The sequence below is a fragment of the Rousettus aegyptiacus genome, unplaced genomic scaffold, assembly GCF_014176215.1.
Source record: "Rousettus aegyptiacus isolate mRouAeg1 unplaced genomic scaffold, mRouAeg1.p scaffold_m13_p_8, whole genome shotgun sequence".
NCBI classification, from domain to species: domain Eukaryota; kingdom Metazoa; phylum Chordata; class Mammalia; order Chiroptera; family Pteropodidae; genus Rousettus; species Rousettus aegyptiacus.
Window position 1 is genome coordinate 93,398,305 of NW_023416311.1, and position 14,158 is coordinate 93,412,462.

Genomic DNA, 14,158 nt, shown 5'->3' on the forward strand with positions numbered 1-14,158 from the left:
TCTCTCTCTCTCTCTCTCTCTCTCCCCGCCCCGCTTTCACACATTGGGGAAAGACCATGTCTGCACACAGTGGGGATCCAGGAAGAGAGCTCCCATCAGAGCCTGACCGTACTTGCCTCTTGATCTTGGACTTAGAGCTTCCAGGACTGTGAGAAAATAAATTTCTGTTGTATTTCGTTATGGCAGCCTGAGCAGACAGACCGTGTGTGTGTGTGTGTGTGTGTGTGTGTGTGTGTGTGTGTGTGTAGGGAGTTGCAAGGAGAGTATCCCAGAATTATTCACACCTCACCTACCCCTAAAGGCTGTCAGGCTTTGTCATCAGGCCGTGAGGACAGGTGTGCAGGTCTGGCATCTTGACCTTTCTGAAATGGTTGGAAATTTTAAAAGCAGAAGCATTTCTCTTGTCAAGTCTGAGATGACTTCATCAGGACTCAGTAGTCAGACTAGATAGACATAATCCTTTCTCTCAACTCAGTCTCCTCATGGTCCAGTTGAAATCCCACCACCTCTGCAAAGCTGTTGGCACTACCCATAATAGAACTAATATCTCTCTCCTTGGGAGTTATTTGAAACCTGATAATGACATTGCCATGTGTTCATTTTGTATTACCCACAACTAGATTGGCTGTTGTTTAAGTGCAAGGATCGTCTCACTTACTTCTTGGCCTCTGTTCATGAGGAAGTAGAGTAGGGCTTGCCCGTAGAGCCTGGCCCGTAAGTGTTTGCTGTCGCTGTAGTAGAACCGGACTTGGCTGGATCTAGACTGTCATTTACTGTGTGACTGTGGGGAAATTCCTAATCTCTTTGAGCTTCAGTTCTCTCATCTATACAATGGCGATGACATTAGGACTTATCTTAGGGATTTGCTGGCACAATTAAATGATGTATTGTGTACAGAGTGCTTAGCGTAGAATCTAGCCTTTAGCAAGTACCTAGTATAAGTTTTGTTGAAAATTTTTAAATATTAAAAGATGTATGTCTTCACCAGGCCCCATTTCTCATTGTTATATTTCCTTCTATATGATAATCTACTATGTAACTCACCTGATTATTTACTGGAAAAATGAAAATAACCTGATGGGTTTTAAAGAAATCTTTTCTTTAAGCTCTCTCAACATTGGGGAAATAAAAAGCAGGGGAGAGGGATTAAAGAAGGAGAAGTGAGAAAGGAAAGAACTGAGAGAAGCAGAGAAATCACCCTTATCTACCACCTTCCTACCCGTGCCAGCCTCCCGCCAGCTTCTAGACCTTAGGTACCTGAGGGCCTGAAAGGAGTGGGGAACCACAACTGGCCAGGGACCGGAGGGTGCAGCCAGGAGCGCAGGGTCCTGCTCTAATGAAGGGGCTGCATGATGCCTGGTCCCTGCCAACTGTGGTGAGCTGACGGCTGTGAGGGGTCCAGGACTCAGGGGATGGATGCTAAGCCTTCAGGGCCAAGCGAGAGTTACAGATCCGTTTACCAAGGACTTTGTGAGGCACTTGGGTGAAGTTACTTATGTGCTGGTCACCCAAGTACACAGCTCATGGAGAGCTGAGAGCATCCTTGCCGTTTGGAGGAGGTCTGCCCCCACACCGCAAGAACGGGAGGGGGTCGAGAGAAGGACATCGTACCTAACACGTGTTGCTAGGATTCCTCCACTTGGCCCGCTGTGCTAACATCCCTCCCAGAACACAGGCCCCACCTGGGCTCAGGTGTGGCTTGTTCCCTGGCTGGAACAGAGATTTAGAAACACTGTTGTTTGAAAACATTTCAATGAGCTTCAAAGAGGAAAGAGAGGCTGGCAGGGGGACAGGCAGGGGTGCAGGATTAGAAGTTGTTGGAAAAGTCTGGTGACTTCTTAGGGAAATCTTACTTTTCTGAACAAAGTAAGCAGAGAAGGAAAATAGAAAGTTTTTCTACTGCAGATGAGGGATTAACCATCTCCCCGTTTATGAGCCTTAACAGACTTTACACAACCCCGGATTATTCTTCAAAAATCTTATGTCAAAGTACAACTTTATTATTTTCAAGTAAAACTCACAATAATAAAATTTGAATTGCTTTAGACCTATGGCAATGTATCGTCTTTCGTAGATAGTACTCAGTGTGTTCGAGCTTCATATGGACAGTGACACTGAGGAACAGGGACGGGGTACAGAACAAATTAGTGTGATCAACACCACTGCCCAAAGATCACTGTGGGGAGAGGGGAGGAAATGGTTTTAGTGGGGCAGGGGGGCTCGTTCTAGAAAAGAATAGTGCTAGACCAATACCTGGAAATCAACTCCGTGCTGGAGGGAACTGCCCAACTGTATGTTGGTGAGTGCCCACCGCTGGAAGTATTCAAGCCGAAGCTGGATGGCCATCGCCAGAGATCAGGAAGAGGAAGTGAAGTCTGCTGCCCTGCCCCCATGTTCTGCCCCTGCCAGGGGTCCAGGGTGTCGATGCGGGGAGCAGGCGTTGTGTAGCTGGCGTTGTGATAGAAATCTGCTGAGACCGAGACTCTGTTTCTCCATCCAAGTTTCTTTCCTTATTTACTTTCCTGGTAAATTCATCTTTCATCAGCTCCTGAAGCCTTTCTGAGTTCACCAGAGACCTATTAGCTTTGACCACCATTTGGGCTAAGCTCCCTGATGTGTGAAGTGGCACTTTATTCCGTTTGGTTTTAAATAGACCTCTTTCAAGTTTCAAGGAGTGCTCTCCACTGACTTTGTTCAGATAAGTACAATGGGATTTTGAGAATGGTTCCAGTTTTCTTCACGATCCTATAGCCTCTCCTAAGTTCTGCCTTTTAAACTATGATTCTCATATATTAAACCTTATTCATACTGAAACCTATTAGTCACCTTGGTAATTTTCCTGTCCTTTGCTAGATCTTTTCTATCTCTTTTGGTACCTTTTTGAAGTAGGATGTTCTGAGCTGCCTGCAGCTTTTCCAGCTTAGGAGTTCTCCAGTTTTATTGCTGTTTACTCTGTGGGAGACAGTGTGTTTACATGCATATGAATGACTTTAGGGCATAGAAAATCCTGGATCTTTCACTCTTTATGATCTGTGTGACTTTGGGGAAGTTATTTAACCAGTGGCTTTGATCATCAGCTTGCACATTTGCAAAATGAAGATGGCAGTAAGTATCTCAGAGGTTCATGAGGATAAAAATTTGACATTTTAAAGCTGAGCACACTACCCTACAAACAGTAGGCACTGAATAATTTAGAGGAGGAGAAGAAAGAGAACATTTCCATCCTTAATTATAATTTATTAATAGTGAGGGACTTATTTAATAAAATAGTAATAATTATTTCAAAGAAGTACTTTTGAACTTCCCCATGAGATTCAAATTTCAGTTATCTTGGTCATACTCATTTAAATTACCTTTCTTCCATTTCAGCCATGTATATAAGAACATGGCATTCAGACGTTGTTAAACGCAAGTTAAACGTACGACCTTGCCTCGTGATGTTTTAGACATACGAAATATAGAATTATCTCACCGTCTTCTGTCTAACGTGTAGACAGTCTTGGCACCTCCCAGAAGCTGGAGCTACAGCGAGAGAAATGGGAGAGAAACAACTTGCCAAGCCGAAGCCTCTCCAGGCGTTCCATCAGCAAAGAGAGGTGGGTGGAGACGCTGGTGGTGGCCGACACGAAGATGGTCGAGTACCATGGGAGCGAGAATGTGGAGTCCTATATCCTCACCATCATGAACATGGTATGTTGGACTGCATGGGGGGAGGGGCCGCTGGTGGATAGATGTCGTTAGGAACCCTCCACCCTCCAAAAATAAGAGAGGCTTTTTTTTTTTTAATTTGTCCTTTTAACAGAGAGATATGAATCTGTTCCCTGTTCCCTAAGTGAATCAAAATGGAAATTAAGGACATATTAGTCTTTCTCTTAAAAACGTACGTCTTAGGAAAATTTGTTGTTATTTATCACTTAGATTTTCTGCTAGGTATTAATGACTCAATATTTTTAGTATGACTTTATCTTACCGATTTCTGTTAGTAAACTGAGGTAAAGTACTAGAACAGGATTTCCTCAAGGTCATTAGAGCCAGAATTGGAACGAGGTTAGTGAACCCTCATGCCAAGCTTTCCTTTCACATTCGTGATGTTTTCTGCCTCCCCAGACAGAGTGTCAAGTTGAGGAAAGATATTTGCCTGAGTCACTGAAAATAAAGAGGACCCTGGGTCAGGGACAGGGTTAAAGAGAAAAAAGTCACTGATCCCTCAAGCTGGGAATCAGTCATCTTACCTGGGTCAGGCCGGGGTATCACACTCTCCTTTGCACTCCACCGACACATCCTCACCGTAGATGACATTTATTTGAAGTGCATCACAATGCCCTTTTCCTCACCTCAGGCATTTATCTGTAGTCTCTTCACATGGACTAATGGTTCTCCATTTCTGACTCTAGGTCACAGGGCTGTTCCACAGCCCAAGCATTGGCAATGCCATTCACATCGTCGTGGTGCGGCTCATTCTACTTGAAGAAGAAGAGGTAAGGAAAGTCCCCCTCCACCCCTCTGACCCCGGTCTTCACACTCCCTCCCTCCTTTGTTGAGAAGAGCTCTTGATGAACAAGAAAGAAGGCACCAGAATGGTGGTTAGAAGCCCCTTGGGAAGGAAAATATTTCTGCATTATTTTCTCAGGAATTCAGTGATACCAAGTGAGAGATGGAGAGCATTTCTGGGACATATGTATTGGAATCACCTGACAGTCACTGTGTCTGGTGACACACAAACCAGATTTACAGCAGCGACTAAGAATGCCCCACAGTAGAAATAGACTGAGTCCTTGTGTGGTTGGGTGATTCAGTAAGAGTTAAGAGGGACAGAGAAATGTTGGATCTGTATTTACCTCTTGCATATTAATACACGTCTCTTAGATTTGGGCCCTGTTTTCTATCTACACTTTTACCCTTGGGGGTTTCATCTCTTCTTAGAAACTTATATTCATCTCCATGCTGGGACTCTCAATTCATACCTCAAGCTTAGGTCTCTCACTTGAACCACAGACTCATATTTAATTGCTTACTTGACATCTCAACCTGGATGTGTCATAATCCACTCAAACTTGGAAACTTAATAAGTCCAAAAGGGAATTCTTGATTACTCTCTGCCCAAATCATCTCAGTCCTGCCTCCTCCCCATCCCGCAGCCCTCCATCTTACCCAGCTCAGCAAACGATGCCACTGTGCACTGTTGCGTAAACCCTGGGATCATTCTTGACTCCTCCTTTTCTTATCTGCCACAGCAAACAGCAAGGCCCACAGTGCTCCTGCCTCCAAAATACATCTCAAAAGTACCCACTGATCAACATCTCTAGTCATGTCGTTGGTTTAGGCTTCACCACATCTTGCCTGGGCTACTGCAGTAGACTCTCTAGTGGTCTTCCTTTCTTCTGCCTTGCCCCATAATCCATTCCCTACATAGCAGTTAGAATGATGAGTTAAAAATACAAATTGAGTTGCTTCACTGTAGAAAACTATTTAATGGCTTTCTGTTGTTTTTGGAACAAAATCAAAACTTCTTACTATGTCCTGTAGAGACTTTCATAATCTTCCCTGTCTTTCTTTATGTCACTCCCTGTGCCTTGCTTCCGACCCTCACACTTACTGAACTTTGGTAGGTTCTGGAACACACAAGGCAGCCTTCAGTCTCGTGGCCTGTGCACGTGAGATTCCCAGTGCCTGGAACACCCCCTCCCTGGCTGTGCTCCTGGCTGGCACCCTCTGCCTGCTCAGGCTTCTGTTTAAGTTCTGCTCTTCAGAGAGGTCTCAATGACCAGCCTACTCAAAGCTGGTCCCACTTCCCATTCTCCATCACAGAACATAGTTTACTTCCTTTATGGGTGCCTTTCTCACAATTCATTAATATTCTGTGTATATGTTCCCTCCTTTCTCACTTATCTCAGCCTCCATCGGAATGTGAATTCCATGAGGCTGTATCCCCCAGCACCTAACACAGTGCCTGGGATATGAATAAATGAATGAATGAATAAATAAGTGAATGATTTATGTGAAATTTACTGACTGAATGAAGCAGCCAACCTGAGGAAATGCATTTGCAATCTATAAAGTTTAACCAGCAGTTGAAATATAAGAAAAAGGGCATCGTTCAGATCTCCATCAAGAGATCCCCGGTCAGAGTGCCCAAGGCGAGGTTTATTGTTTTCTGGGCGGGAGAAGCCTCCTCAATCAGAAGATTTTAAAATAATAATCTCCAGAGCCTGGATACATTTTTCTTCTCTTTTCTACCCTCCCCTCTTCCCATAGTCACTCTGTCTTGAGTGACCTGAGAGTATGTCTTTGCTCTGGGTGTCTTAAAATACTGATGGGTATGTTATTTCCTTCCTGTGAACCTTTTGTTAAGAAAATTTATCCCGAGCTTCTTCAAACACCAGGCACAACCCAAACTACATAACTTTCCAAAGTCTGACTCTGGGAATGTAACTCTGATTATTATTTACCGTTGATTAGGGCCTAGATACGGTAAAGTTAGATGTTAACATGCAGAGAACCGATAGGCTACAAGTGGTTTTTGTCCAGTAGAGATGAAAATGATTTATGTCCAGCAGAGGGATAACTCCGAAAGTTGTGATTTTGTTGATCTGTGGAACGTGAACTAGTTTTGTATCTAGTTTAGCAATCTTATTCCAGCATTCTTCTTCTTCTTTCTTTTTTCACTGACTACAGTTGCATCAGTTTGTGTATCTGCCTTTAAACCAGCTTTGCCATCTTGCCTGTCTCCTCATGAATGAGTTAAATACATCCTTAACATATATATGCTCTCTGTATATTTGTATGAGAATTACGTTTTTAACTTTTGACAATTATACTTTGATACCTTGGAGGACATATTTTCGCTAGTGACCTAGCATATATGAATGCTTAGCTGCAGAATGTGTGGAAGTTAAGGGTTTTCAGGCCAGGAAGGAAAAAAAAGGAAAGTCCTTCTGAGTGCAAGAAGGAAATACCTTTACCTTCTATAATCCCACCAGTAGCACTAGGAGGACCTCGCAATGAGGCTTCCACGTAACAGGCCACTTAAAACTCCCAGGAAACAAAATTCATTCCCAGGAAACAAAATTGTGCTGCAGTGAGATCTTTGGGGAGAATTTGATTGGCATGACTTCCTGACCCTATCACAGTTACATTTTTTTTTTTTTTCCTTCCCATCCTCATTTGCAAATATAGGAAGATATAAGTGATTTGCTGCAAAAAAGCCGTGGTTTCCTTTCTTCCAGTTGCCAAATGTCTTTCTCATTTAAGCTTTTATAAAACCTGCAGTGGTACAAGGTTCATAAGTTAACAACAGAATTGCTAGGTCATAGGAGTATTGCAATTCACAGTTCTCATTTTCCTGGTTGCTAGATAAGGGCTCAAACTATTCTTCATACCTTTTGACTAATCAGCAGACCCAACAACAAACAGCAATGATTCCAGCCCTTAACTAACATCAGGATAACAGCTACAGACGGAAAGTACAATGCGAGGTATTGGGACGTGACTACTCCTTTGAGCGACGAGACCTAAGTTCTAGTCCTGATTTTTTGATCCAGGAGGAAGCTCCAAGAAAGTCACATCATTGCTTCACGTACCATGTTTCCTCATCTGTAAATGAGAAGAGAATTGTGGTGCATCAGCTGTATGTCAAACGCTGTGCTAGCCACCGAAGGTACAGATATGAACATAGGTCGCATTTTGTGATTCTGAGGAGCTTAGAGTCTACTGCACCAGAGCACAAAAAAGAGAATTTCAAACTGAGATTATCATGAGTATATAAAGAAAAGAAAAGAAAAGAAAAGAAAAGAAAAGAAAAGAAAAGAAAAGAGAAAAGAAAAAGTACCCGGGATAGAGAACGATCCTTGGCTATCTAAGCTGATGAGTTTTGAAGGATAAGAAGGAATTATCCAGTGAGGAAGGACATTCCAGGTAGAGGGACCTACACTGGCAGTAACTTAGTGCTTCAACTATCACCTTAGGTACAAGGTGCTATGAACACATCACTGATACTGAACTACAGAATGGGAGGCTGAGAAACCTTGTTGTAAAAAAAAAAAAGAGAAACAATTTAATCGTGCTGGAGGCAAGAGGGAACATAGCCAGTCAGATACCTCCACGCTCACCTGGGCTTGTTCCAGTGTGTCCTGTCGCTGTACGTGATAGCATCATCCTTCCACTTGTAGAAGCTGGAGATCTGGAAGGCGTCCATGACACGTCCTTCTCCCAGTCCCTCATGTCCAGTCCATCATCAGGTATTGCCAGTTTTGTCTGACCATCTCCATATCCATCACTTAATTCAAGATACGGTTACCACTTTCCTGGGCTACAGCTGTATATACTTTCCAGTCCACTTGGATTCCTTACAGTCTTGCTTTCTCACTGCAGCGAGGATGATCTCAGAGTGGTAATATGATCATGTCCACCCACCTGACATCCCTTCTCCAACTCACACCCCTATCTTAAAGTAGTCCCATGGTTTTCTGATTCTCTCATTTCTTCATGCCCACCTGTCCTTTGTTCTTAGGATTGAACAGTGGTTTTCTTCTCACCATGATTCCCCTTGCCCCTGATTTTGTTGTTGTCTGGGCTGTCTTCCCTTTTGTCTTAATTTAGTTAGCACCATGGTCAGAACTCAGCTCAAGTGTCATTTCACTGGGAAACCTTCCCTGACTCCCATGCCCAGTTATATTCTATTATACAGTGGTCCCCAAACTTTTTGGCATCAAGGACTGGTGCTCCTATGAGAAGCTAATGCCTGATGATCTGAGGTGGAGCTGAGGTGCTGGGGAGCAGCATCAAATACAGAGGAAGCTTCACTTACTAGCCCGCCGCTCATCTTCTGCTGCATGGCCCAGTTCCTAACAGGCTACAGACTGGTACCTCTCCACAGCCCTGAGATTGGGGACCGCTGCTGCACTCCTACATAACACCATGTACGTCTCCTTTATAACACATACTACAGTTGTAATTTTACATCTCTTTGATTGATGCGCTTTTCTCCATTAGTTTTAAGACATACGGGCAGAGGCTAGTTTGGATGCTACTCATCATCTAGCCTTGCTGGTGCATAACGAATACAGAAAAGAGTGAATGAGTGAGGCTGGGAGTCAGTGGATGAAGATGAGGGTCAACAGTGGCCAAGTCATGGCAGGCCTCGTGGCCGTTTGAAGGGGTTCGGATATAATCCAATGATGGCCTCTGGAAGATTGCTAACCAATAGATGAAATGGAGAGAAAGGCATTAGAGACATGACTCTGGAGCTCTGGGGAAAGTGACAAGTGACATGAGGTGAAGAATACTGAGACAGGGTCGCTGAGGTAGGTCTCTTCCATCAGCAACTTTCTTCAACTCTAATCTTTCTTCTTCTGACCAAATATGACTGCTAACAGCATTTTGGACTTCATTTCCTGTGGTAGATTCAAGAGACACTGTGGTTAATCAGTCTCTCTCTCTCTCTCTCTCTCTCTCTCTCTCTCTCTCTCTCTCTCTCTCTCTTATGCCATGTAAAAACCACTATGGATTTTCATCACATTTTGAGAATAAATGAGAGTAGTCTGCCATGATACTCACTTTGGAGCATCCTAGAGGCTTTCTTAAAAACTTAGGTAGTCATGTTTCAGACTAGTGGAAACTGAAGATGACAAAATTGGCCTCTAGCCCTTTCTTCTTTAGACCAATTCATTCGCTGGCCTCTCTGCTCCCCTCGTGGGTCAAGAGTAAGGGATAGGACTAGACTCTTCCCTTTGGCTCTTGCCTCTTCAACTCTCATAAGCAACTGACATCATGGAAAGTAGAAGCTTTATAGTTAGTCCCACCACTTTCTAGCTGTATAATCTCAGTGGGTTACTTGTCTGTGCCTCCATATCTCCATTTCGTAAAATGGGGATAATAGTATCTACTTTATAGAGTTGCCATGAGAATCGAACTTGTTAATCCATGTAATAGCATAGTATCTGGCTTGTAGGAAACACTCAATAAATATACTTGTTAGTATCATTCTTATTATTTTTATTATCATCGTCATCATCATCATCATCATCATTCAGATCCACAACCACCCTGTAAACTTGTTACTATTCTGTTCATTTCACAGATGAGGAAACTGTGCCAAAGTCCTTGAAGGAAAATAAAAGGCCAAAAGGATAAGATTAGGATCATAAGAGATTGAGGACTTCTTTTAAAAACAGGATAGAGACAAAACTGGGATGCGTGTGAGTTGGGATAAAGTCAGATAGGCCAGTTCACTGTGCCATTCAGAAGTTGGGTCCGAAGGTGTCATGCCGGAAGAAACGGCAGTAGGGCTGACAGTCAAGTAGGAGATGACTGTTTTCACAGAGAATTTCCCTTTTGGTCTTGGAATGATTTAGTGTTGGGTTCACTTCTGTGAGACTCTGGAGTTAAAAATGTGTTAAACTTTGAAGATTTGGGTAGGCGAATGATTTCTCCTGCCCCCAAGGTGGTTTGTGTGTCCATAATAATCTATACAATTGTCGTTCTTTCAGGATAAATATTAAAAATATTGGCTCGCCACTTTTTTTTTTAATCAAATATCTTCCCCTATGATAGTCAGGTGAGTTATTTGGTAAGCACATGGGAATTGCTCAGATTAAACTTTGCACTACATTTCTCTTTTCTGCGCATTCTCTTTCTTCCAAGAACTTAAGCTTGGCTAACAAAGCATGGTCCAACTGCACATTAAATCAAAAGCCACTACCAGGAATTCTCAAAGAAGTCAATACAAGATTTTTATTTTTATTATAGAGAAAGCTTAAAAAGAGACAGGACAACTTGTAATAAAGGCCATGTTCTTGCAAAATCCTTTTCTGCCTCCCATTCACGCCTGTTTCTCTGAGATGTTATTGCTGTCCTCTAGGTCATCTGCCTGTCCTATAAGGCCACCTATTCAAATGAATAGGAAAAGGAAAGTGGTAAGTAAATTGGACTTGCTTGGATAAATGAGGTGAGAGAAAAACGATGAAAGAGCAAAACAAGAAATTTATTTTTGTTTACAAAAGAAATAGGAAAAAAAAATAGTGTGGATGGGGGGCTTGTTTCGACAATCTCCAATAATTATGAGGGAGTGTTATGGAAATTGTTTGGCACAGGCCTCACCATGGTCAGTGAGAACCAGCACAGTCTCTTGAAGTTCTTTTCGTCTGGTGTGTGCTTAGGGCTGCGTGGTAGGGAGGCCTAGCTAATTACTCTTTCCAAGTCTCCTATGATCAAATGCATTCAATAAGCTAAATGAGGAGGCTGAAAAAAATCGTGCTCACTTCGAACCTCCTGGAAGGGTCATGACATTTAGTAGAAAAATAGTAAAGTCTCCCGAAGACCCTGTCAGTGAACTTGTGCTAATGCACCTATTGTAGAGGAAAATTCTACACAGGGGCAGGGAACCCAGCTGCAAGTGATCAGCAACTCAGCTGTTCGTGCACTTGCTTTGTTTATAAGAGGAACTGACAAATGCACTACGGAGAAAAGCAAGCAAGATTTTGAGGTTAGAGTTTGGACGCTAACGTTTCTTTTTCTCTTCAATGACTGTACCACAGGTTATTCCAGAATTGCTCTTATAAGAATGTTGAAGTGTGAGAAGACTCCCTTCTGGTGACATTTATTAATTTTTCAGTGTCTTTGCCTTTCTTTACTTCCTCCCCAATAATTCAGCTGCTAGAAAAATCTTAACGACCGTGCAGACCCAACTCGTATTTAGATGGTCAAACCTCAACATAGTTCTCACTACTTTCTGCTCGATCACCTATTCTCCAGTCTCTTCCTCATCCCTGTCAGGAACTCTGAAGGGTCTTAGCTATTACTCTCCTTATGAGCTAACAAGTTATCCTGCTACACTTTCATGGATGTGTTGCTGGTTGAAGATGTGAGACTCTTGGATCAGAGACAATGGATGTTATTACTCAAAGAGTAACATGTGGCCTGAGCCTCATGTCCCGTAAGCCCCACATGGGTGATGCTGGCAGCCAAGGTGGGTGCTGTGCACACAGTTTTATCACAACTGAGAAGCCCAAGATAAGAAAACCCAAATCCTTTCATGAGAGTTGTAAGCAAACTTGTCCAACTTTTGCCCCAAAGGAGCCGTTATCTTTCTTATTCTAGACAGCAAATAAATCTACCCTCTTCCCTGGAGGGAGATTATCTTTTAAGGTTGTTTGTTATACAGCATCCTTGAAAAGATATAAAAGCTATCTTTGCTCAGATGATATGAAGATACATGAGAGACCCATGTAGAATTGCCTTCTAACAGCTCCTAGTACAGGCAGCAGAATTATTATTACAGACTTTTCTGCTTTATTGTCAAGCTTCTGCTCTTCCCTAATCACCAGAATATCTTGCCTTTTTACTGACTCACTCACTGCAAAACCTCTCACTCACGTAATCTTCACTTTTGTCTGGGTCGATAGATACATTCTTCACCTTGTCTCCATTCCTTGACGGGGTGGTGTGAGTCCTCAGTTTTGTCTGGATACCTGCTGTGTTCCAGGCTATGTGCAGTGCCTGAGATAAGGAGATAAATAAACTTCAGTCTTTGTTCTGGAGAAGATAAGGAGGAAGATAGGCACACGATTTGATCATTTTCTAATTTAGACTGGGAGCAAAGAAGGCGTCTTGAAAATGCCCAAATCAAATCTTAAAGAATAAATGTTGAATCGGTTAAAGGCAAGAAGAGATAAGAAAAAGACATTCTAGGTTGAGGGAGCAGCTTGAAGAAAGCAAGGTAAGAAATAGCATAGTGTATGGAAATTTGTGGTGGGAGGAGTGGTACTATAAGCAGTTTGAATGTTGCTAAAGTATAACCGTGAGGTTGCAAATGAAGGGAGAGCTTCCTGGAGGCTAGACTTTGAAGGGCCTTGAGCCATGGGTTGTGATATGGGCAGACTTTGGTTTTGACTAGATTGACCTGGCAACAGCAAAGAGAGCAAGGAAGAAGGAAGGAGAATGAGAGATGCTACAAGCACAAATCCAAGCATAAAACGATGTGGGTTTGAGCTCCGGCAGTTGAGAGTAAAGATGAAGAAGAGATCAAATTGGCAGCACATGATGACAGATTGGGATGCAGAATGTAGGGGGAGAGGAGGCCACTAGGGTGATGCTGGTGATTCTAGATTGGGCACCTGGGTCGAGGGTGGTTCCTGTAACTAAGTCAGAGGATACAGGAAGAGCAGCAGGTTAACGTGGGGAGAAAGGATTTCAGGGATGCTGAATTGGGGGGTACCTGTGATGCCATCCAGAAGGAGGTGTCCTCCAGAAGATTTGGATACCTAAGGTTGAATTCTAGGAGAGGTTGGGAATGAGATATAGATTTGGGAGTCAACAGCATATAGGTGATTTCTCCAAATAGAACTGATTGAAAATGAACTAAACAATGAGCCAGAGAAGGACAGAAGAAGAGCTTGTGGAAGGGCCTGAGAAGTGGTCAGAGAGTAAGCGGAGGACAGAGAGTTGGGGATCTTGGAAGTGGAGGGTCTCTGCATGTGTTTTTCCCCTTGCCGGGGGTGGGATTGCAAGGTGGGGGAGTAGAACTAAGCTATAATCATGCATTGGTGAATAGCTCAAGCTTTCCAGTTATTCAAAGTGAAAAAAAAAAATTAGCAAAGTCTTTAATAGTTTGGAAACCACTAGTTCTGGACTAGTCGCTGCAGACCTGAGAGCTAAGCCCTGCTCTGCCAAAACCTGCTGTGTGACTCGGTTAAGGTCTGCTCCTCTCCGTCCTGGATTTCCTCGCAGTTTAAACGAGAGGACTGGATGTGTAGTTCCTAAGGGCCTTCAGGGAAATGGGCTCTTCCGAATGGTGGGAAAGCTGGAGGCAGAGTTCATGCTGCAACATCTGGAAAATGACTGTTTTCTCTTGATGATGGTTATGCGTCCTTGCTGACACTGAATTTGGTTCAGGAATGAGGGAGAGTGGATCCTCCCCTTCTGCCTACTGACCTTTTCCCTGGAAAGCACTAATTTGTTTCCCATCTCTGTAATTTTGTCATTTCGAGAATGTTATGTAAGTGGAATCATACGGTTTACAACCTCTTGAGACTGTATTTTTTTTCGTTCAGCAGAATTCCCTTGAGATCCATCCACATTGTGTCTATCAAGAGTATATCAACATTCATATTTCCTTAAACAGACACACATGGTTTGGTCTGTCAGGTCTTTCAAAATGATG

At 43.0% G+C, this 14,158-nt stretch overlaps 1 protein-coding gene across 4 annotated transcripts in view; it reads left to right on the plus strand.

Moving 5' to 3' along the window:
- The window catches only part of ADAMTS12 (ADAM metallopeptidase with thrombospondin type 1 motif 12), a 258,947-nt gene that overhangs the window by 130,739 nt on the left and 114,050 nt on the right, over positions 1-14,158 (plus strand). For all 4 annotated transcript variants that reach the window (XM_036226114.1, XM_016121979.2, XM_036226115.1 and 1 more), the window contains 2 exons: positions 3,494-3,690; positions 4,395-4,478. In XM_036226114.1, coding sequence (XP_036082007.1) covers positions 3,494-3,690; positions 4,395-4,478 — 281 coding nt within the window. The remainder of the gene's footprint in view (positions 1-3,493; positions 3,691-4,394; positions 4,479-14,158) is intronic.